At 39.3% G+C, this 24,568-nt stretch overlaps 2 protein-coding genes and 1 pseudogene across 3 annotated transcripts in view; 1 reads left to right on the top strand and 2 right to left on the bottom strand.

Annotated features, from left to right (window-relative positions):
- Positions 1-24,568, bottom strand: part of LOC144629064 (splicing factor 45-like) — a 126,727-nt gene that overhangs the window by 10,551 nt on the left and 91,608 nt on the right. Inside the window, exon 1 of one of the 2 annotated variants that reach the window (XM_078487233.1) lies at positions 1,954-2,088. The exons of the other annotated variant lie outside the window; for it this stretch is intronic. The gene's annotated coding sequence lies outside the window, so the exon portion shown is untranslated. Of the gene's footprint in view, positions 1-1,953; positions 2,089-24,568 lie in introns of those variants that run through there. 2 annotated transcript variants of the gene reach the window in all.
- LOC144629027 (fibrous sheath-interacting protein 1-like) lies at positions 11-24,334 on the top strand. Its single transcript, XM_078487185.1, has 15 exons — positions 11-299; positions 3,010-3,076; positions 4,321-4,366; positions 12,008-12,054; positions 13,925-14,045; positions 16,323-16,471; positions 17,315-17,477; positions 18,100-18,192; positions 19,082-19,227; positions 20,097-20,195; positions 20,701-20,789; positions 21,479-21,572; positions 22,130-22,163; positions 22,684-22,799; positions 23,472-24,334. The coding sequence occupies exons 1-15, from the start codon at positions 277-279 to the stop codon at positions 23,868-23,870; spliced, it is 1,686 nt and encodes a 561-aa protein (XP_078343311.1). The 5' UTR covers positions 11-276; the 3' UTR covers positions 23,871-24,334.
- LOC144629058 (uncharacterized) lies at positions 6,624-9,740 on the bottom strand (annotated as a pseudogene).

The following is a 24,568-nucleotide window of genomic DNA, read 5'->3' as shown; positions in this document are numbered from 1 at the left end:
AAAAATAGCTTGGTAACCGCGCTTACAATCCAACATGGCGACCTACCAGCCGTAAATTTTGTTTACTACGAAAACCAAGCTTTTTGCAGGCGTTTTACTCAATTTCTCGTACAGATAATACATTATAGCTTTAAATTGTAAGATTTATAATCGTATTCGTGTATGAGCTAAACGAATTCTTGGTATAGAGAAGACATGAGAGGCAGTTGTGAGGCGAAGAGAGATTTTGCTCTTGTTTGGGATTGCACTGTTGGTTAAATCTGCAACGAAGTTGTCATGGAAATTGTGTCGGAAGGAAGGTTGGTATCTCATAAATGTTGCATTTAAGCATGTCTTGCAGTACAACGTATTCAACAACTAAATATGACTCTAAGAAATAGATCTTTACATGTGCATGTTGTGGTCCAATTTTACCCTTCCCTTCCAGGCTGTTCCAGCCTTTGGTGCAATCTGGTGTTTCTCCTTGTTTTATGCTTATATTCATAACAATAATAGGGCGATTTTACAATACCGGGCCACTTATTTACATATCTCTGAACGCTTTAAGAACGAAGCATAGTAGAAACAAAAGGAACCATTCAAATTCAATGAGATGCAAATTAGTGGCCCGGTATACATGGATCCAGAGTTTCAGACTTCCGGTCCAAATTCAAAAGAAAAGTGAGACTCATTAAGTCAGGCTATTGTGTTTTGCGATGTTTAACAATGGTCTGACTTAATGAGTGCTCACTTTTCCTTTGAATTTGGACAGGAAGTCTGAAACTCTGGATCCGTGTATTATACAGTTTAGCCCAATAATATTACCATACACCAGAGCAAAGGAAAATACCAAATTTCACCAAAGGTAAAATTGAACCACAACATGTATGCAAAATGAATATGATGCCAATTTAAAATAAAAACTAAAAATAGCTGAGACCATTGCAGGTATCTTTTCTATAGTGAAAGCAATTTCTTTGGAGCAACTACAGAATGTAGGGCCACTTTTGAAGACAGTGTATTTTGTGGTTCGTTTGGCTCGGCAGTGGGTGAAAAGATCGTGTATATTTTGTGGCTCCTTTGGCTCGGCAGTGGATGAAAGAACGAGAAATTATTGTATTGTGCGTTATTGCATTGTGCACTAAGTCTTCCGTGTGTAGATTTTAGTGGCTCCTTTGGCTCGGCAGTCAAAGTTTCCTGTGTGTAGATTTAGTGGCTCGTTTGGCTCGTTCGGCTCAGCAGTGGAAGTATTCGGTGTAAAGATTTAGTGGCTCGTTTGGCTCGGCAGTGACTACCAAGCCAAACGAGCCACCAGATTTTTCCGTCTTCAATAGTGGCCCTGTATTCTGTAGTTATGCCATTTTGGAGATTTCTTTAACAAAGCATAAAGAATAGATGTGACATTAGCAGCATGAACCAATTAATTTTTTTGTGTACATGTACAAATCAATAAAAATCAAGTTGTCTTAACCTTACTCTTGGATTTTTGTCACATATTTGCAATTTCATGAAAGGAATTTTTTGCCTCAGTTACTGTCTTTATAATCTAATAAACAACTGGGGTGCTTACCATTTAGCCAATAAACCCGGAATTTTCAGTTGGAAGTCAAATGGAACAGCAATTTTCCAGAAATTCCATTTGAAAATGGTGGAATACGTTTTGAGGTATTCCTTTTATTCCGGTTGGTTCGAACCGTCGGAAATTTTCTTTCCATTTGAACGAATCTTCCGTTTCCAGGCCCTTTTTTGCACCTCCGCGTGGTACAAGTCATGTTTACAATATGGCATCTTTATACAAATTTAGAATGTGTATGTTCACCTCGAACATAGAAATGCCAGCACTTTTTTAACAGGAGAAATAAGCTGCCTGCCTCTGGTATTCCACGTTGGAATTGTTCATGTGCTCATATTTTTTCTTGGGACAGGATCTAGCTCGAACATGTCAATTTTCACTTGACTGTGAAATTCACTCACCTCAAAATAACGTTGTATTCTGTTTAAATTGCGTCTCATGGAACAGCTGACGGTAGTAAACAGCATCAGCCCATCTTCTCCGTCAAAAAGTTTGTTTTCTACCTCGAAGTATTCAGCTATATCGACAGAAAACAACTACACTGAATTTGGTGCTAGATTGAGTGAGCGGGAAAGAACGCCTGGTAGAATAATGGTAAGCGAAATCTCATCCGGTTGGTCGGTATATTCGGAAAATCGCTTACCATTATGCACAGTCACACCAACCGGATTTTTCTTACAAATGGTAAGCACCCTTGGCTGATAGAACCCCACATTCAGCCCATGTCACCTGGAAAGCAAAATGATCATGAAGTGGTTATAATTCAAGTATTGCTGGTTTTCACTGTCACGCAATCAAAAAATAAATTCGAAACCATTCAACTACAGAAGCTATGAATTTTAAATATGATAGAGGATAAATAGGTAACCAATTTCTCCAAGTTTCAGGTCTGTGCGGTGTACCGTTCGCGAGTTATTTGCCAAGAAACCTTTCCACGCAAATTTATAAAGCTTAGCATGGAGATGCCATAACTGTGTCCTTCCGAGGGACACAAATATGGCCACCATGGTGTCAGAGAAACCATCTGGAACTCAATTCTGTTTACAACAGTGACAATCTTTGGCTCATGAGCTAGTACAGTTTCACATAAACACCTCTTATTATATCTGAAATGTTCAATCTGCTGAAAATGGAAAGGAAAGGCCTTTTTTCAAACAAAACAGCTTTGTCACGGCACTCAGCTTGATGACACATATGACGGAGAACTCAAATATTCAAAATGCTCTGTTTAAAAAACTAATGACACTATAGATCTGGAAATTTGCAAAAAGATATATTTTTAGTTTATCTTACGTCTAATGACAACAAAAATTTAGTAGGCCTAGTGAATTTTGATTTTAGAATTTTATGACGTAACATGAAAACCAAGAATAAAGACAAAGAAACAGAGGTTTTATGTCGTAAAATAATAAAGAAATCATGGAATGATACTTAGCTTATTAAAATATTTCTTCCAGTTTGGAGTCCATTAGCAGACCAGCAAGCTGTGATAATTCTAGGAGTAGGGATCTCCAGTTGCCTCAAGTAAGCTTCTGAAAAAACTTTCAAGACTAGCATATTTATATTTAATATATGTTGCAGTTAATTTTTGATCTCAGTTAATTTTTTATTTTAACTTGTTATATATTTTTTTAACTAGTTTTTTATACGCTAGGTTAATAAATTCATGTTCATTTAAAGTTCCTGTTAATAGAAAAGATAGCCCTTGTTCCCTTAAAATAACTAATTAAAAATACATGTATATCCCTTGTTTCCATGAAATGATTTGCTTTGTTACCTTGTTCCCCCCAAAAATGCCTGGGGCCCTCTAAAAACTGTGCCTTTTGATACTGATACCCCCTGGAAATTCCAATAACAAGGTTTCTTGGGGAAATTGTGGACATTTTTGCCAAACCAGACCACAATTTGTGCTTGTTCCAAGCATATTTATTTATTCAAGTCTCATTTGGTCCAAGGGAGCGATACATAGCAACTGAAAAGTTTAAAAAAAAAATCAGCTGCCGAGAAAGATATTATTTAGCCTGTGGCACAAGCTACTTTAAGTAAAATTTCTGAGTTCTCCCAACAGGAGTCGAACCTATGACCTTCCACACAACAGTCAGAGGCTCTACCACTAAGCTACTGGAGACTTGTGGGAGCTACCCCATATACAGTGGAACCTCGATATAACGAACGCCCAAGGGACTGGCAAAATGTGTTCGCTATAACGAGGTTTCGTTATATCGAGGTTCTTTTCCATATATTGTTCTATTACTGGGGCGAAGAATATCGTTCGTTATATCGAGGACTTCACTATATAAAAGTCTGTCACCGAGCCATGAGGCCCACACAGCCGGAGCTTATCCCGGTTTCCGTAGCATGGGATGCTAGTCCATCGCAGGGTTACCCCCCAGCAGTAAATTCGCCGGTACCCATTTATACACCTGGGTGGAGAGAGGCACTGTGAGAGTAAAGTGTCTTGCCCAAGAACACAACGCAGCGCCCCGGCCAGGCTTCGAACCTGGGCCGTTCGAGTCGGAGTCGAGCGCGCTAATCATTAGGCCACCGCGCCTCCCACACTTCACTATATAGAGGTTCGTTAAATCGAGGTTCCACTGTAACTAGGTTCAAATGTGACAAACATCTGGTATTGCTAGGACTAGCATTGTCGAAGCATAATATGATGTCCCACAAGTCTCCTATAGCTCAGGTGTAGAGCATCAGACCAGTATGCAGAAGGTCATAATAACAGCACTTAAGGCAGTCGTGTTCTATTTTTGTTGTAACAGAAACTTGGTCAAATGAGAGGATTCTTAGAGGAGCTTCCTCCAGAAGGTAAAGTTTTAAGGATATATTCCTGAACATTTATCAATTTAAAGTTTATTAGATAAAATAAAATAAAAATAAAACAATAAATGGGACTTTACAGTGGCACTTCCACAGGGTACCTTTTCTTCCACTGTTCCCAATCGAATTGGAATTTAGCAGTGTTGATTTTTGCCGAGGGAGGAAAATTGGAGAACCCGGAGAAAAACCCTCAAAGAGGGATGAGAACCAACAACAAACTCAACTCACGCTGGGTCCAGGATTTGAACCGGGGCCACATTGTTGGGAGGCGAGTGCTCTCACCACTGTACCTTCCTTGCTCCTTCAATCAATATTGTGAGAGGCTAACAGGCCTAAAGGCTACCACACCCATTTTCCAGATCAAGCAGGCCAAGAGTCGGACAACCTGGTCTTGAATGTCTCTGGTCAGGGCAGGGCACCTTGAGAGGGTTGTCACTGTCCCCAGGCTCAGAAAATAGCATAAACGCATCTCCAGAATAATACTGATTGACAAGGCTGATTGATAAGGAGGCAGCGTGGCCGAGCGGTTAGAGGGCTGGACTTGCAAATTATGCGAAGTCCCCGGGTTCAAGTCCCACCCTAACCGCTAGCTGAATTTGTGCTTGGTACCTTATTGTTACTTATTTTCGTGGAAACTTAATTTCGCGAAAACTGAACGAGCATATTTCGCGGGACTTAATTTTCGCGATTTGGCCAAAAATACGTAATTAACATAAAAAATACAATAGAAAACGTTTGAAATAAATTTTCGCGGGTCTTTAATTTCGCGGGTCTTTGATTTTCAGGATATTTTCAAAAAATCGCGAAAAACGCAAAAATTAAGTCCCGTGAAAATAAGAAACAATAAGGTAGTCCCAAGTTTAAATTCTCGACCTCGCTTGTAAATAGCCAGCTGGTTTGCCTCCGGCCACCTGGGATTCTTAACCTTGTTGTGTTTATTTGATTTATTTCTTACTGTCATTTGCTCGGCCCCACTAGCCTTTGTGCTATAAACACTGCCGAGGGTAAACAAAGGTTATTATTTTTATTAATATTATTATTACAAGGCTGTCAAGTTATAATTCACTTGAAGGGACAGATTATGTCATGTGAAGTCTTCTGAGTTTTTGTGTAAACTACCGTAGAATTATAAGGGTACACTCACTGATAAAGAAAACCTTTGAACAACAAAAGCAAGGCACAAATTAATTCTCCAAGATGTGAATAAACCGACATCAATGGTTTTCAAGTAATTTTCTTCCAAGTAAAACTGTCAAACTTGAAAATATTGGCCCCCCAAAGAACAGATCGGTTTTCTGTCAAGGGTTTCATTTCCCATAATATGTCGCCATGGCAATGCCATGTAAACAGCTCAGGGCTGTTTATTAAGGAATGCATGAAAAGCTCTTTTGCCTGGAGTTGCTTGGTATGGAGGGTAACCCTCCAACCAGAGACAAAGTTTTGCCATATGAAAATTCCCATAGTGCACCTTTGTGTTTGTGAAAGCGAAGTCAGAATGTGTCCATTTCGTCTTTTTGTACGGTGGTGAAAGTGTGGTCAATGTAGAAACCCCTGGGGGCACTCCCATATAGGTATGTGCCGCTGTGAAGGGAATGGTTTTCAGGTAGTTTATAGTCTGGGATAGGGTATAGTAATCAGAAAGTATTGGTCTAGAAAAGGGTATCGTTTGCCAAGAAACTGATGTGGTATGAAAAAGAATCAAGTCCAGAATAGGAATAGTAACTTGGAAAAGAAAAAGGCTTTCCTACACGTAAATCAAATCATCACGGCAATGTTGTTGACAGACTGTTTTCCAGTGAAAACACCAATAGTGATAGAGTTCTAAACAAAGCAAGTCTGGGATAGGGTAGGGATTTTCAGTGTCCGGCTAGTCTAGTAAAGGGTTGAAAAATCAGCTGAACGTGGTCTGGTATAGGGTAAGGGTTTTAGAGTACCAGCGGCACACCCCCACCCAAAAATCTATACAAAAGTCTATTCTTCAATGACTATCCAGCCTATTTGAGAAACATGTTCTCGTTCCATTCTACTTCATATAACCTGCGTGGAAACTATATACTGGAAATGCCCAAACCTAGAACTACAACTTTTGGTCTCCACTCCTTTACTTATCTGGCAACAAAAGAATGGAATTCTCTACCCAATTTTATAAGGCTATGTAACTTATCTGACTTCAGAAGGCACATTGGCAAAGCCAATTCATGAAGCATGTGAATGACAATTTTTAAAATTAGTTAATATAAGACAATTTTAAATATGTAAATAGTGATTTTTATTTTGGTTTTTTGTTGTCAGGTGTTTCTTTCTCGGAAATATTAGCTTGTCAAGCTACTCTAAATTCGAGTTTAAATAAAGTTTTATTATTATTATTATTATTGTTATTATTATTATTATTATTATTATTATTATTATTATTATTATTATTAATATTATTATTATTATTATTGTTATTTTCCTTACGTAATGTTTGCTTAAAGTCCTTAGCGCCGGGACCAAACCATGGTCCTGGGGCACTAAAGGGTGGTCAGTTTTTAGCTTGACAACACCCTCCTCAAAATATGCGCTGTACCCAGCAAGGTTATCTTCTGTAGTTTATTATTATTATTATTATTATTATTATTATTATTATTATTAAGTGACCCCCCAGTGAGCAAAATCAGAATGGTACTGTCTACCAGCAGGTTGTCAGGGTGCATTCCTTGATGTTTTGCATTACAGTTTCTGCAACAACAGCGAGATCTGGTGCCCTATGTACTCTTACGACTGAGCTTTTGAAAAGTCGATTGTTTGCCCCTACGGATAGAATTAGAAATAACAAAACATTCTGCTAAAACAGTTACACTGCTCGCTCTCGGTGTCTATTGACTTTTGATAGTTGGCTCCGCCCCTCAAATCTTCGCCCCTTGCCAACTATCAGCCGGTAGAAACCTCGAGCTTGCCGTCCGATTGTTAAATTGAAATTTTGAGCTCATAATCTAATTAAATTTCGAATTCTCTACCAGAATCGATCACTGGTTAGAGTAGCTTCTCTTCTTTTAAGAAAAAAATAATTAATTTCTAATAAAATGAGTCTGAAATTGGCCTAGCTGCACATTCACAGCGAAAATACTAACTCATTATTAACCCGAGGTGGCCTCCCCCATAAGCCTTGTGGTTTCTTGGAGGTCTCCTCGCCCTATCTTTTTAAGTTATTTTGTATGTTTAATGCTGAAGTGGCAAATAAATGATGATGATGATGATAAAAAATTAGTTTTCAGCATTAGTTTTCAATTAAGGCTTAACGTTTCAAGTTGTTTCCGATATTTATAATTCGATATTTTTTATAGCCGTAGTTTGATTTCTATCCGCAAATTAAAGTTAAATCTTCCTTTAGATGTTCAAAGATAATGTTTTCATGGGTTAAGAATGCCTACCACTAACTTCAGTACAGTTTAGACAGAAATCTGCGAAATCTCCATTACAAAGAGATTACAGCCAATTGGCAAATGTTTTCAAGGAGCGCATTCTGTGATGTAATTTCTTTAACACTAGAACTTCGCAGACCGGGTGGTAGTGGACGAGCTAATCTTTGCTCAGTGCTTTTCTTGTTGATAAAAAATTGATTAATTACCAAGTCTTGAAAATGTCCGCCTCCAACTACAAATAAATGTTCTCCAGACGCCAGAATATTCATTTCCACAATAGCCACGGCGCCTAGATCCGTAAGATTGTAAGCTGAAGGCTGAAACATAAGCGGGTTTAGAGGGGCTAAAATCTTCATGAGTAACTGGGCGTTCTGTCGTACAAGTTTAACACTCGGCGACCTACTTCCGTAGTCTGCGAAATCGGTGGCTAGAAAAACAGGGAAGTGAGCCGTATTAATAGTTCCTGTGCCTTTGAACTAGCGTCACCAGATTTGTTACACACTTCTCGACCGTAGCAATACTAATATTTAAAGAAGAATCAAGCTTTGCGAAGATCCTTTCTGCGCGAATGTGAACGGAGATAAAGCGTGGAGCAAGATTTTTGTTGATAAAAGACCGCGCGATATGAAAAAGTTTTGAGCTATAGAAATCAGAAGCATCACGATACCACATACGGTCTTTAACTGCTGATGACAAATTAAATTTCGGTCTATGTCCATGCTTCTCATTGTTAATTTTATTGTCGCTTCCCCTCCATTCAAACAAGCCAACGCATGGAAGCCCTTTCACAACTTCTTGCTCAAATTTTTCAATTGAGTCAACCACAAAGACATTCATGCAAATTGTTTCTCCAACCACGAACCCTTTGTATGTGCTCCAATGGCGACCTTTGCAAGGAAAAACTCCCCCCGTGTCTTGGCTAAGGTTTGTGTAATCAAAATACACCAGCACGTCTAGTTTGCCTTGACAGACGTTTTGGAACTCTTTCCAGCTCATAAGCGTACCGTGGCCATGCGAATAAAGTGTGCGATTAAGCGCAGTAACATTATAATACAGTGCGAGTGTTTCGAAACGTTCCTTTGTCGGTGAACCGTAAAAATGCGAATCTTTTACAAATGGAACAACTACTTGCCTCCCACCATACGCAGCAAGGGCTGTCAGATCCAACAAATTTTGGGTTGCTTTTGCTAGTTGTTCCCAGTAATAAAAAGCGATAAAAACCTTTTTACCATTGCGACGTTTTGTGTCGACTGTCTCCTTGCTTGGAAAACTGTTGAGAAGTTTGTCAAGTTTAGTTGAGTTGAGCGTCCGGGAATGTGATCGATGGATGCCTGTGTTTCTTGTGTTTACGATTGTGCCTCTTTGTGCAAGGAAGAACCAAACGGCCATTGTAATTCCAGTGAAAATAATCAATGCCTTTCGAAGAAATTTGTTTGACCGCAGCTTGTTTAGCATCTTCGCGCTCACTAACAAATTGAAGGTCACGCACTGAGAGCTTTTGATGTCATGGTTGTAAGTCTTTTAAAATACATATGAATAATTGGTATGTGTAAGTTATGTATTTTGCATCTTTGGTGCCCCCCGTCAAGTTCTTATGCTCCGAAAATGCAGAGAAAATTTCGTATCGGTATCGTAAGAGTTTAGCTGGGAAGCGTTTTTTAAGCTGCATAAAGGCCTGTAACATTTGCTGATTTGATAAGGCAGTCACATGCACGCGCTTTTGCACTGTGCATATTTAGTTAAGTTCTAAAAGAGCTGAACATTTTGTAAAATGTGACGGCCCGTGAAGGCCACCAAGCCATGTATAGAAAGGAAAGGTAAAAAAAAGTCTGTGTCCGAGCCAAGTGGCCCATACAGCCGGGGCTTATCCCAGTTTCTGTAGCATTAAGCGATTAGGAGTATTTCTACTCCCCCCTGGATGGGATGCTAGTCCATCGCAGGGTTACCCCCCAGCAGTAAATTCGTCGGTACACATTTATACACCTGGGTGGAGAAAGGCACTGTGAGAGTCAAGTGTCTTGCCCAAGAACACAACGCAGCGCCCCGGCCAGGCCTCAAACCCGGGCAGTTTGACTCGGAGTCGAGCGTGCTAACCATTAGGCCACCGTGCCTCGCATAAAAAGAAAAGAAAGGGTCACCCAGATATTAGCTAAAACAAAACAAAATAAAATGGTGTAAATATGGCGCTGGACTTAAAATCAGGAGGTGCCGGTTTCCATCCATGTCCAATACACCCAAACTGGGTCGATTCTCAGAAGAATAGACAACCCGCCGGGTTTCTAGTCCCGTTTTAATCACTGTCTGGAGTTGTTTCAGGGTAGACCCGAGTTCAACTCCTCCGCCACGCTTGTAAAAAGCCTACTGGTCTACCTTCTACCAGTTGGGATTTTTAACCTTGTTATGTTCAATTTGTAATATTTGTTTCTTATGGTTGAATGCTCGGCCCCATCAGCACTTGTGCTAAATCAGTTAAGCCTGGTTTTTCACTAGCGACGCAAGCACAAGCGCAATCACGCAAAAAGACAAATTTTGATCCGCAAGCACAAGCAAAAAACTACAATGCACTTGTGCTTTTGCTTGAGTCGGCCGTTTTCACTGTGAAATAAGAGCTGTTATTCTCGCGCTTGTGCTTGCGTTGCTAGTAAAACCAGGCTTTACCGAGGGTAAAGAATAAAAACATGTCATGTAAAACACTGAACGAAAACAAATGCATCATTCACGCAGCGGTGCCTAAAGATAAAACAATTTAAAAATGAACACTTACAAAGCCTTTGATAACCTAATCTTTTTCGTAAGTTTGGGAATTTAGCTGTGTCTGAGGAGAATTGAAGGCCCGTGAATACCAAAAAACCTTACTTTTGCACGGCGCCTATGCAAATTAATGCAAATTTTAACATATTTTGCAAATTGCCTTAGGGGTACAGTTATCTATTTTGTTTTTAATGCTTCACGACTTCTTGCACGACACGCAAAACTAAAGATATACTTGGCATGAAGTATAGCTTGCTTAAGTATTACTTACAGTAAATCCCTTCAAATTAGCGATTTCATACTGAGCAGACGGCAAACGCAAGCTTGCCTTTCATTTTGTTACCTTTTTTTATCGAATTTTAAAATTAATCCCTCATAAAAATAGGAAAACAATCCCACATTCACGTAAAATAAACGTCATGCTTAATCTCTCTAATGTTCAACGCACGAAGCGGCTCATTTATACTCGATTTATACTATCGTTCTTTTCTCTCTTTCCAATTGATTGAACCGCAAAAACTTGCAAATTGATCTTCCAACCTTGAAATCCTTTCATGTATTCAAGTGTTTTTTTTTTTTGCTACCACCTTCTTGTGGGTTACGCTTCAACACTTTTACGGCAGCCCCCAACCCCCCTTTGCGGGGTAGGGGGTGGGGGTGGCTACTCAAAAACGTTTTATATGGGGAAGCTCTACCCCGAGGTTTATTCCCTTACCCTTTCGTATAGCATTTTTGGCAGGGAAGGTTACCCTTTATATGCCTTTGATAAGAAAAACGCCCTTAAATCCCCAAGTGAATCTAACCATACAGTGGGTCTGTTCGAGTTATTTTGTAAGGCCCATTTAAAAACCTAAATGAAAGTTTTCCCAACTCTTTTCTATACTCCAACTCGTGCATTTTCTACCCTTTTATATAAATCCAGCCTAAAAAGGGCACCCCTTTCGGGCGGAGCATTCCTGTGTAGTCAACTACTAGGAGTTGTTCCCCTATCCCCGCGGGTGTGGAGGGGGGCGACACCCTTCCACGAAACAGTTTTAGTAAAAAAAATAAAAAAAAAAAAGGGGAAAAAAAAAATTTTCCCGCCCAAAAAAAAAATTCATATTTAATTTAAAAAATAATTATATTTTCCTTTAATTTTAAAAAAAATTTTTTTTTATGGGTTAGGTTGCCTTCCACTAATTTTAAACAATTTAACAAAAATCTCAAATCTCCGTACAAAATCCCTTTAAAAACAAAACCCTTATAACAAAACTTTTTCGAATATACAGATCTTTGCCATGTTTATGGGACATTGGTAGACTTTTTGTACTGAAACCTCAAAACGGGATTTCCCACCACCAGACCACGGCCACATCAGATTCCACAAAGTGCGTGATTTCCATACAAGCTATTAAGGTGGACAGTTTAGGCTACTTTGGTTCATGTGTAGACATGAAAATTATAACATTTTTGCTCTTTTATTTTCCATTGCTTTCAGCTGTCACCGTCAGCCTGGACGAAGATGTTGACTCCGATGGAGACTTGGTGAGCAGAAATTTAAACCTTTAAGATGGTTTCCGCCGATCATTCGAGCAATACAGGCAAAAATAAAGTTACCACTGAGATCTCATAGCATGGCAACAGTTTGAGCACAGCAAACAGAAACCTACCAAACCTCTAGCTCTCAAGCTGACCCCGCGAGAGAAAAATGGATTCAAAACTATCTACATTTCAGTTAAAACGGACGTTTTACGCCAGTTCAAAACAAAATGGCGCGCGTTTTAAACATTTTTATGAAGTTTTACTTCAATTTTCTCGAGAATGCTTTAGAGTTTAATCACGGGGTCACTAAGAAAAATGAATTTCAGTGAGATGTCTTCAAATAGTATATAAAATGTTACCGTACTGTACTATTGCTCGAACTTTCAGCGGAATCCGTCTTAAACCTTTTTTATTTATATGCCAGAGAGTCATCATTTTCTAGTAAACGAGAATGGTGGGTGACCTATTAATTTTTGTCTTGGTGAATTGAGCAATAACTGTCTTTCTGTCGGAAACGTTACTTTAACAAGCAATCGTGAATATAAGGCCAAGTAAAAAACAAAACAAAAACAAATGTTTCTCGTCCCCGCCCGCATCATTTTTTTGGGCCGCTTCTCTTTTTTTTAATATTTGTTATTAGGAAAGTTGGAACGAACAAAAACCAACAGGCGTTACTCCTCAATTAAGTACAAAGAAAATTCTGTAAGATGTGGCTTTTGTCTGCGTTTTAATACGAACTCAGAACAAAATTTTAAAGCCTTGACACGCTAGGTCCGTACTGGAGAGGTCAAGATTTATTTTGCAAGTTCGCTTCTGGAGAGTTTGACGATGGAGGAAATAACAAATAACAAAAAAAGCGCCCGCCCGCTCCCTTTTTTATAGAAATCCGGACGAGAAACATGTGTTTGTTTCTTTTTTTACTTGGCCTAATCTGATGAAACAATAAGGAAAAAAAAGGCAAAGTTTGAAAAAAATCTTAGTGCAGGTTCTATTTCAGAGGAATGACCTTTATAAAAACAGTAAGGTATACTAAACGCTTCCCTGTAGCAGAAATCCCAAAGTATTTTCTCTGACTTTTAGTGTGCTTTCCATAAGTCAGAACTGGCCGGCCAGAGCGGTATATTCGAGAACAGAATTCCGTTGTTAGTCAGATTTTTCCTGTCAAATCAGTCAATACATAAATGTTATACAGTGCAACCCCGATATAACGATCCTCGATATATCGATATATTCCCGGTATAACGATGAATATGTCCCGGCAAAAGTTACAGTAAAATGTATGGGACAAAACCCCGATATAACGATCTTCGATATAACGATATTCCCGATATAATGATGAGAGTTTAACGGACCGAACGTAAGATCTTCCCCGATATAACGATATTATCAGAAAACAGTCACAATTGAAGCAAATTATTGAATTTAATCCAATAACATAACAGTAATCGAGTAATCTCTAACGTTTCTGACAACACTTTTGTACGATGACATACGAAAATGTTACTGTATTCTAATCCTCTTTGTCCAGGAAAAAGTATATAATTTATTAGGTTTACCCCGATATAACGATATTTTCGGTTATTTTACGGCTATATCGTTATATCGGGAGTTTCGATACAACGATTCTCATATAACGATATAATTTTACTGCTCCCTTGGCATATCGTTATATCGGGGTTCCGCTGTACACTGTTATAGTGGATTTGTAGGACAAACTTGTTGAAAAGGCCCATTTCACATTCAAAACCACCGGACCGGCCGGCCAGTTCTGACGAATGGAAAGCGCCCTGTTTGTTTACATAATATTTTGTTGTTTATCATGATAATTGTTATAGAACCATAGTTCAGTCCAATTCTTTTCATTCTGTTGCAGATTATCTCGCCAGTCGAGAATGATGTTGTTTTGGAAGACATGGCTGAAAGAACTGCAACAGCAAACAGCAGCGCTAGTGTAGAGGAAGACCTAGATGAGCAAGGGGTGGATGACGGCTCTGGTAACAATTTTAATTAAAAGAGTTTTACTCGTATACTAATGCAAATGCGACAATCTGATTGGTTTTAGACAGAATCCCGCCAGGACTTTTGAGTATTAATTGAGCAAAATTATGTACCAAAATTATTTACATCTTATTGCAAACTTCTGTGCTACTGTTTGAAATATCTTATCAAAAGAAATAATTTCTTACAACACCAAACATCGAAAACGAATTTCGAAGCTTTGCTGAATTCCAATAGTTACACGTGAGATTTTACCTATAGCTTATCTTGTTCTTTTGAACTTTGAAATTCATTTTTTTTTCAGGCTCTGATAAGAAATTGTTTTTGGTGTTATCACGGATAATTACTTTCATCTTTAGCGTTTAGGAAAGGTAGAAAATAACGCAATATAGGATTTAAATAATTCTAATACTCGATTTTTGTCCAACTAGAATTAACATTACTCGATTTCCTGATGGATTCCGTCTTAAGGAGAACAATAGAGGTCACGTGACCACAACTTTTAACATGACAGCGTGAAAGCTAGGGTTAAACCAAGCCTATAATGGTGTATGGATTAGGGTTGCAGGGTCAGGGCTTGTGGGTTAGGGTTAGGGTTAAGTTGTTGGGGTTAGGGTTAGATTTTGGGTTAGGGTTGCAGTTTGGGCCTGGGCTAGTCACGTGACCAGCACTCCTGCCATACTGGATCACCTTAGTTAAAGTAACTGTAGCCTTATGATTGCATTGAGCCCTAATAAAGTCTCTGGCCAAGCTACAATGTCAAATTATTTACTCCTCTTGCTTCAATTTTGTGCTGTGGTATAATTATAAAGGTTTTGAGGGGTATTGCCATCTACCCTCCCCTCCAACTTCTTGTCCTGCGGTCAAGTTGACACAAAGATTTGCATGAGGACTGGTGTTGATGGGCTTTGCATTTTTGAGTCGTTTGCGAATTCGAAAGATGGATTGACTGACAAAAAATATTTTTGGTTAAACGAAAGAGTGTTTCTGTCGAGGAACTATCGGCTGATAGTTGCCCCGCGGAAATTTGATGTTCTTAAAAAATTATCGAGGGCTAAAATGCTAGTTTAAAAGACACCAATTTTCCATGGAGAAACTATCAGACCGATAGTTCCGAGACAAAAACACTCTGTAGTCTTTATTGTCCACTAAACTTTCTTCTGAGCCCCCATTCAAAAAGGATGGAGGACTTTAAGGTCGAAATGTAACAAACAAAGCAAAACCAGACAAGATACCCACTAAATGCAGTGAATTTAGTGGGCTTTTTTTGGCTGTAGGCCCGCTTTTTTACAGAAAATTTTCACGAATGAGTACTATGCTCGTTTTTGAGTGGGCGCGGAAGAAAATTTACTGGTGAACAATAAAAATGATAAATTGTTTTTGTCTTGAAACTATCTGTCTGATGGTAGCCCCTTGTAAATTTGATGTATAGCCCTCGATATTATTTTAAGAACATGAAATTTCCGCGGGGCAACCATCAGCCAATAGTTTCTCGACAGAAACACTCTGTTGTTTAAGGTGGCTGGTAACGGTTTCCAGCACTTTCCAGCTCTTATACTTTGACGGGTCAGTACTACAAATCTTTATCAGTTGATGCTACAATAATAGTATGAAATTAATGCCCAGTGATTGGTGAATATGTTGTGATTATTTTCATGACGTCATTGGTTACTATAGCAACAGTATAATCTGTTAAAAACACCCTTAATTTTGGCTTTAAGTGCTTATAACTCAAAAACGAGCTCGGTGACCCCCATTTTTTATTATTGAACATTAATCAGCATGTTATGATACAACTTTTTGCAAAGTTAAAAAAAATTCTACGAAGCGGTTTCAGAGCCACCTTAAATTTTCAAATTTTTAAGGTGGCTCTGAAACCGCTTCGTAGAATTTTTTTTAACTTTGCAAAAAGTTGTATCATAACATGCTGATTAATGTTCAATAATAAAAAATGGGGGTCACCGAGCTCGTTTTTGAGTTATAAGCACTTAAAGCCAAAATTAAGGGTGTTTTTAACAGATTATACTGCTGCTATAGTAACCAATGACGTCATGAAAATAATCACAACATATTCACCAATCACTGGGCATTAATTTCATACCATTATTGTAGCATCAACTGATAAGGATTTGTAGTACTGACCCGTCAAAGTATAAGAGCTGGAAAGTGCTGGAAACCGTTACCAGCCACCTTAATTAGTATACAAAGAAAAAACATTGCTGTTACTAATAACTAAAAGTGAATTCGTTTATTTCTTGTGTTACAAACTTTAGACACCATTGCAAGTGATAGAAGTGGTCATGTAGTCAAACACGAAGTGTCGCAAGATGAAAGCAGTGCTGAAGCTAACCTGGATCCAAAGATACGCAAAGGACTCGAGAGAATAAGAAAGCTGGATGCAATTCTTGCTGATAAACTCAAGGTAAACCACTGTATTTGACTAGAATCGTTGTTTTTTTTTTGTTAGAGCGTTTGTTGAATTCCGTTTCAGTTGCATTTGCATTTCCGACCTTAAAAACTTGAACATACGTAAACTTCTGAAAGAAACAACTCCAAAGTTTTTTTTTTTTAGAAAATCCCGAAAGTATTATTACTTTTGGAGAACATCACAATAATAGAGCGGTTTTCTTTTAAGTGTAACAAAACCAGACCCAAAGTCATCACTCTGGCCAATCACAGAGAAACATGTATGAAACATACATGTAGCGGACGCAAAGAGCGGGAAAGCTTAAACGAATGACGAAGTTCGCGTGGTCTGTAGTACAGTATGTTGGTGTTAATTGTAGTTTTGTAATTGACTTTATTTAAAATGTAACTCAAGTTAATCTTATAGAGGGTGGTAAAGAGGGAGGGGGTATAGATAACGTTTCACGTTAAACAACACGGCCCTTTCACAATTCACGAAAATCAATACATTGGTATTTCACGCTTCACGGAAAAAGACAACGTCTTGAAAAAGCACGGTTCATTGCTACTATGGAAATCACGATTCACGAGGGAAAAAAAGCCGAACACGGGTCACGAACATACCCTTGACCACCCTCCTAAGAGTGAATTATTCGACGGCGCTTATTAATTCATTTGTATTTACCACAGTTTGAGATAGCGAGGTAAAATTAGGTTAAAATGAGCTTAAATAAGGGAAACTGTAAACTGCTCGAGATAGCTCTGATTACAAGATGGCCGAGTTCGAGATAACGGGAACCTACTGTAGACTCATTCGTTGTATCCATTGTTAAAATGGTGGATTTTATGATCACAACAGAAAGAAAAAGAAATCAAAACTCATAGAAGGCAATTGGAGAAGAAGTGGAGAGAAGAAATAAGTAAACTGGATCAGCAACGAGAACAGGAAGGTCATGGTAAAATAGATCTGGGTGTTGGACATGCTCTGGCCCTCGGACCGCCTACGGATGACAACTTACCTGGTAATTGTACTATATACTGTTATGCCAAAAGCAAGATATTCCATTCATGAGGTTTTATTACCACATCACAAATATGAGCATGTCTCAAGAGCAAGTGAAGCTTACAGGACTCTTTCATGTACATGTAGCCCCCTGCACACATTGTGTCCTCTGGACGAATTGCGCGCCTACAACACCGAGTTGTCGCCATATAGGCCCGCCCTCCTGTATGCATAGTGCGTATGTTATGCTAGATTGTATTGAAAAGTCTCAGAAGTGTAACAGCTCTCGTAAGCTTGTAATTCTACTGGTCCTCTAGTGTAGCAGTTGCTGTTGTGTTTGGGGCTAAGGGCAGTGTTTATGTTGTTTGTTCTGTTGTTTTCTTTTAGTCTGCTCCCTAGGTTCTTAATTTCTTTTGTCATGTACATGTTGACACTCAGTTGTTTAATCTGCAACAAAAATGTTCTTGTTTTTAGAGAAACCTTCATGAGATCGCCTATCATGGTGCTGCTTCTCACTTGAAGCTGCCACTAGATGATTGCTTTCATTTTTAGATGATACAGTGATCAACGTGTGAAATGCTAGTTGTAATTTGATTAACACGAACTAACAGAAGCTTTTTTCCTATTTTATTACTTTGAAGATGAAGTTGAGTCTGTACCAGTGACGCCATTGTTTGCCACGCAACCCATCCCTAACGAACGTCAAGAAAACATTGGCTCTCCCTCTGACAGAGGTATGTTAGTGAACAGGTTGATATCCTGTGAATGCAGAGGGTTCATGCTACCTTGAAACAAGAAGGGGAAATTTGTCTACGTTCTACAAAAATGCCCTCTCGATTCTCTTTTTTCTGACCAGTGCAGTTGTGTAGGCTTTCTGCAGCAATGACCAGTTTTCAATTTCGGTCTGTGTGCATTTCTGGATACTACCCTAACATTCAGATGAAAAACGCCCTTCGCCCCCCCCCCCCCCTCCAAAAATGTAGGTCTGTCAGGTCCCAGATGAAGAACGTCCTCTGATAACAACTTCCCTCCTAAATAATCTCATAGGCCTCTATTTAGACTCCAAACACGATAGCTTCTTCTGATCATTAGCCCACTGTAGACCTTGTGCATTTTAATGTTTTGATATTGTAACAATACAGTCAGAAACAGGAAGGATGTGTTGGAAATTGCTAAGCTCAGCAAATCGTACCGTTAAAGGGGATTTCGTAGATTTTTGGTCTAAACTGTTATGAAATAAGTGGAAGGCAACTTAACGCAGGAAAAACATCTTTGAACATTTAACGGAAGGTATAACCTTCATTTGGGGATAAAAATCAAACTTCGGCTATAACTAACGATTTTTTTGTAAGGCGCGCGGAAACAACTTGAAAGCGTTGACTAACGTTTTCAAATTGTAATCCATTTCCATCCGAGCCACCCGCAGCCAAAAACGCTTTTAAACAGTTTCAGTGCTAAAAATTGTAATTGTTAATAAAAATGGACCATTATTTTTAGGTTTCCTACGACACATATATAAATTTGGGCCGTTCAAAAATCTGTTAAAATTCGTGACAAAGTCCTTTTAACTTAGCACTATTATTAGAAAAGTAATATACCTGTGTGGATATGCTTGCGTTGCAGGCATTAGCTCTAGCTGTGATTCATGGGCAGAACAAGATATTGATGACTTGGAAAGCAAAACCTCCAAGAGAACTCGTAAGAGAAAAGGAAGCAAACAGTCTAAAACTAAAGGAAAAGATCAGAACTTTGTGAAGCGAAACATTGAGGTAAAACTTTTACGCTTTCTGTACCATTTCCTAAATACTTTGCCCTTCATGTTGTCTATCACCCCGGGGGGTGGGGGGGGGGGCACTCTCATACATGAGCTATATAGGTATGTGCCGCTGTGAAGGGTATGGTTTTCAAGCAGTTTAGTCTGGATAGGGTATAGAAATCAGAGAGTTTTGGTCTAGAAAAGGGTAGCATTTGCCGGGAAACCGATCGACGGTATGAAGAATATAGTCCAGAAACTCGGAAGAGAAAGAGGCTTTCCTAAACGTAAATAAAATCATCGCGGCATCGTTTTTCATAGATGGTTTTCCATTAAAACACTGATAATGATACAGTTCTAACAAAATGCAAGTCTGGGATAGGGTAGGGATTTTCAGTGTCTAGTCTAGTATAGGGTTGCAAAAATCAGCTGGACATGGTCTGGTATAGGGTAAGGGCTTCAAATTCCCAGCGCACACCCCCACCCAAAAATATACCGGGTGCACCCCGGGGTCTATCACTGCCTTAGAGCGATTTCCGTTTGAGTGTTGTAAAACGAAAACCAAAGTAATCGCTTTGGACAATTGCAAAGAACACAGACAGTCCAGTGAACCAATCAAACTTGAAGCAAATGCATGTAGCGGGCGCGAAGCGCGGGAAAACGGCGCGAGCGAGTCACGATTGGTTTTGGTTTTGCTTCTGATTGGATGAGAAAGTGGCGCGAGTTTTTTAAACCAATCACAAAGCGTTGTAATGGAAAACCAAGCAAATGCGAATTACTTTCGACACTCAAGTGAAAACCGCCATCTTCTCAAGCTGCTGCAGCGTAGTATTATCTCTTAAATTGTTTTTCTAAAAGCGTTGTTTGTTACTGATTTTGTTTTAGCTGGCTGCTGATGCAGGGAATGTGATTCCCATGACAGAAGCAGAGAAAAAACGGCTAGAAGAACTTCTCTCGGATGAAACAGATCTACTGATGGTTGAGGTTTGTATCACTACTATGAGACACATCGAGCCGCTGTTTAGCAGCATTTAGCTGGTTTCAGGAGAATTTGCATCAAAACAGGTGACCGGTGGAAAGCGCGGGAAAATGTGTAACCGCTTGAAGCGCGGGAAACATGCGTTTAGTTTTGGCTTCCCAAAATTAAAGTCACGAAATTACAATCATAACAGTCTTCAGCATACTAGGCATCGCGTTTTTTTCTTTCTGCGAACGGCAAAAACACTGTGTTTCCGTTTGTCGTTTCTACAGGGAAATGGGTAGTATTGAGTTTCTAGAAATACATGCAAAATGTTGTGAACGTGTTGATTTTTTTTTCTTCAATTTTTAGTATGATGTATTTATTTACTGATGCAAGTAAAAGTAAAGTGAATCAACAGCAATCTGACCTTTTCCGTTGGGCGAAGTAAAACTCTCTATTTGTACAACGAGCATTCATCTACAGAATGTAGTGAAAATGTTTGGTCAAGTAACGTTTTTTTCCTAACAGAATGCTTACTCCGAAGGACTGTCATTAACAGCTGGCGAAGGCTTCACTCTCGACAGTGAGTCACTGGCTTCAATCGCCGATATAGACAGGTTGGATTAATTGTGCACAGTTTTCAGTACTGTTATGACCCTCTTAGCTTTTCTTTCTACATATGTTTCATAACACATGCTACCAACGCGCTTTTTGCCAACGTTAAAGATGAATTCCAGTCCGTACTGCGCAATCTCGGCTGCAATGTTTATGTGAGCCCACACGAAGGGAATGTTTACAAGCAAAACTAAAAATTCCGCGACAAACTTACCTTTTTCTTCATTATTAACGCCAGATATCCTTGCAGAACAAATAATAACGAGTAGAAGAACATTGACGCTATTTCAAACCGACGTTTCAGCTCATCGGAAATTCTTGAACGAAACGAACTGTAATGGCGGACTAAAAAACGTCACGTAAACAAACCCCGAGTCTGCGCAGTACGGACTGGAAATCAGCTTTAAGATCATCTCCTCTTGCTTACTCCAATTTCTGTATTTAATGTTTGCGAGGCTATCTCAATTCTAGACTTTACCAAAAGCACTTCAACTTGCAAGGTCCCCTTGAACTTTCATGGTTTACTTAGGCCAAGAGAACTGCGAAGAGAAAGGCCATGTATTTCATCGCTGGTTTGTGGATTGTGAATTTAAAAATTGTTTTAACCAAAACATACACACAATAAAACAAGTAAACAAATACATAAACAAACAAACAAGATGTTAACCTTGCATTGCTTTTGTTTCTTCAGCAAACTCCAGGAACTTGTTCCACAGGAAGAAATCGACTTACTGGCGAGTCAAGAATCTTGGAAACCTCACAAAGAGCTTGACAGCTCCTCACAAGTAATCAATTGTCTGTTTTCTTCTTATATATATTTGTACTGAAGTACAAGTGATCACGGACCAGATTATTATATTGACAGGGTTTGAAAGCTTTAAGATGTCTTTTACCAATTGATGGCCCTGTCTTTCCCTGTGACGAGCTACCGTATTGAATTTGAATTTGAGACAACTCGCCCCGAGGCAACTCCCCCCCCCCCCCCCCCAACTCGCCTACGAACCTTTTTGCTAACGGCCAGTTTGCTAACGTTGTCTCTCTTTGCTCAGTCCTAAAGAACGAGAAATACTCAGGGTTTCAGTTTACTCCCTTTTGTGAAAACACAACTTGGTGGCTACTAATGGTCTTACGATTGGGAGCGAGTTTTCTAGGCGGCGAGTTGTCCGGATACCAAATTTGTTTGTTAATGCAGCTTTGAACACCAGCGATTTAAGCCCTCCGCGCGTTTCTCCACAACCTTCTCTCCTTTTGTGATTTTTTAATTAATCAATTTTAACACTTTACAGTGTATGATTTCTTGATTGGTTTAAAAAGCTCTAAAGACTCCTATTTGCTTGTTTAGGATGGGTCAAGTGTGAAAAATGTTGACACCATAGGTAAGTGTTACGTTTTCGACAAGTTACCTGTAGCATAAGCAACAGAACAATGATTGATTTTAAAATGATTGAGCAGTACTCTGCAAATGACCGGAACCCATTAGGAGGTAAGGGTGACTAGCGTTGGCGAGGATAGGAATGGATTACAATATGGACAAACTTTAAAACGCGAGGCTTGCATGTAGGAAACCCAGCAATAATGGTTTGATTTTGTAGAACAGTACTCGACAAATGACAGGAACCCAGTAGGAAGTAGGGGTGACTCACGATGGCGAGGATGGAAATGGATTACAATGTGGACAAACTTGAAAACGCGAGGCTAACGTTTCAAAAAGTAAAGCTGCCTGTACATCGAGACATTATTTTTAAAAAAATATATATTAAAAAAATAAAAATTAAAAAAAAAATATTCAAGAAGTTTCTTTCTGTGTTTAGGCAGAGATAATTGGTATTAATGCATAAATCGAGGGGGCAGACTTTGAATTTTGTTGCAAATTGTGACCAGATTTATTTTTTGTAGGACTTGGAGAGAGAATTCTCCGGGAGGAAAAAGAAATGAGAGAAATGAAGAATAGATTGTTAGCTATCGAGGCCGAGCTGCAAACTCTTTACAGAGAGACTGGTGACGAATCTGAGGTGAGCAGTAGCTTCTGAAAGCAGTATCCTAAACTACAGTTAAAACTCCAGCCTGTATGTTTCTCGTTGCTTCGTTGCTATTAGCTTCACGCTGCTGAAAAAGATAGAATCCCTCTGCTTTCGCATTATATTCTGCCACTGCATCAACGATCAAACATTTTCATTAAGATTAAGGTTATCATTCAAGTGGAGAATTTTATAAATATACCAGCAAAGAAGTCTGTCTAGGGACGTTACCCCGTTCCGTTAGCGCTCGTTCAAATCCCCCGTGGTTTATATTTAGCATGCGCGCTCTCGACTAAGTTCGATCAAGAAAGGTCCTCTATTGGTTCGACAAAACAGTGGGTCTTTAAACAGACTGTTATCAAACTAATATTGCATCATCATTTTCTTCTGTATTCTTGGTCGTTCTTGTGACTCGCAAATGTCTCTCACTCAACACAAAGTCCCTTATTCAAACTATGTAGCAGTGTTCATTCGTTCGTTACTTCTTTCGTTCGTAACTGCGTGCATGCGTTCGTTCGTTCCCTCGTTCTTTAGTTCGTTCGTTCTTCTGTTCGTTCATTTGTTTTTTTTTGTTAGTTCATTTGTTTGTTCCTTTTTTCGTTCGTTCGTTGAATCGCTCGTGCGTGCGTGCGTTCGTTCCTTTATTCATTCGTTTATTTTTTTCAGGCTGGCTTGTCAGAGGGTATACTAACAAGGCTGATCGATGTAAGTTCCAGAACAACATCAAGAAGTACAACTGTATCAGAGAGTGTGCTGTCGGCCCTCACATCCGCCAGACCTGGCGATGAAATGATTCACGAAGAGGAAGAAGAACTCCACACGCTAGCGATACTTGATGGCAATGATGACACGAGATCAAACAGCAGGCAAAGTTCACACCGAAGCACTGTCATTACTCCAGATGAAGAAAGTGATAGCCGAGCTAAGAGTCGACAAAGTTCAAATGGTGCTGATTCCGGTGGAAGTCGACAGAACGGCAGCCGCTCTAGGGGAGAATTGAGTTCGCGTAGCAGTTCGAAGGATTCAAAAAGAGAACATGGCAATCAGCCTAAGAGTAGAACTTAGTATATGGTGGTAGAGGACACTACGTCCCCCCTTGCAGAAGCAAAAACGGCCCACCCGTGGACCCCGCCCATCTCCACTTTGCCCCCTCCCCTACCTTTCCAGCACCTCTGGATCCCCACTAGTGTATTTCTGCAAAAGCTGTACACCCATCAGATGGTTTTCGGTGTAAATAAGAGAATCTTAATAACCCCTCTGATTCAGCATAGGGTCCAGGTCTGATTGCTTGCTTTAGACAGGTGACCAACTTTAAAAGGAATGTTAACCGCATACACCTTCATATTCCAAAATTAATGGCGTAAATACATTATTCTTTTGTCTTCATGTTAATTGACCCTCATGGCCTCGATCGTATCTACAGAATTCAAAAGAATCTTTGGCTTAAAACGAGGCCATGTGGGAAAAGAATGATGTTTTTTTCGGCATTTTGGTAAAAGGTGTATGATCTAAACCACGTCTTTGTCTCTTAGCTGTAACAAAGTGTTCTTTCAAACCTCATCGAAACAAGTGAGAGTCTTTCAAAGAGAAAACAGGCTGTAAAAACCAGTTTGAATGTAAACATGTTTCACATTCCAGTTTGAACTGGACGTGGTTTATCCAATGCAAGCCAGTCTGAACGCAAACGTGGTTAACCGCGAACCAATCGGAACGTGAACATAAACATGGCTTACCAAAGCCAGTTTGAATGTGAGCGTGTTTTT

The sequence above is a fragment of the Oculina patagonica genome, chromosome 10, assembly GCF_052425735.1.
Source record: "Oculina patagonica isolate OP01 chromosome 10, crgOcupat, whole genome shotgun sequence".
Classification (NCBI taxonomy): domain Eukaryota; kingdom Metazoa; phylum Cnidaria; class Anthozoa; order Scleractinia; family Oculinidae; genus Oculina; species Oculina patagonica.
This window is presented reverse-complemented; position numbering and strand designations above follow the sequence as displayed.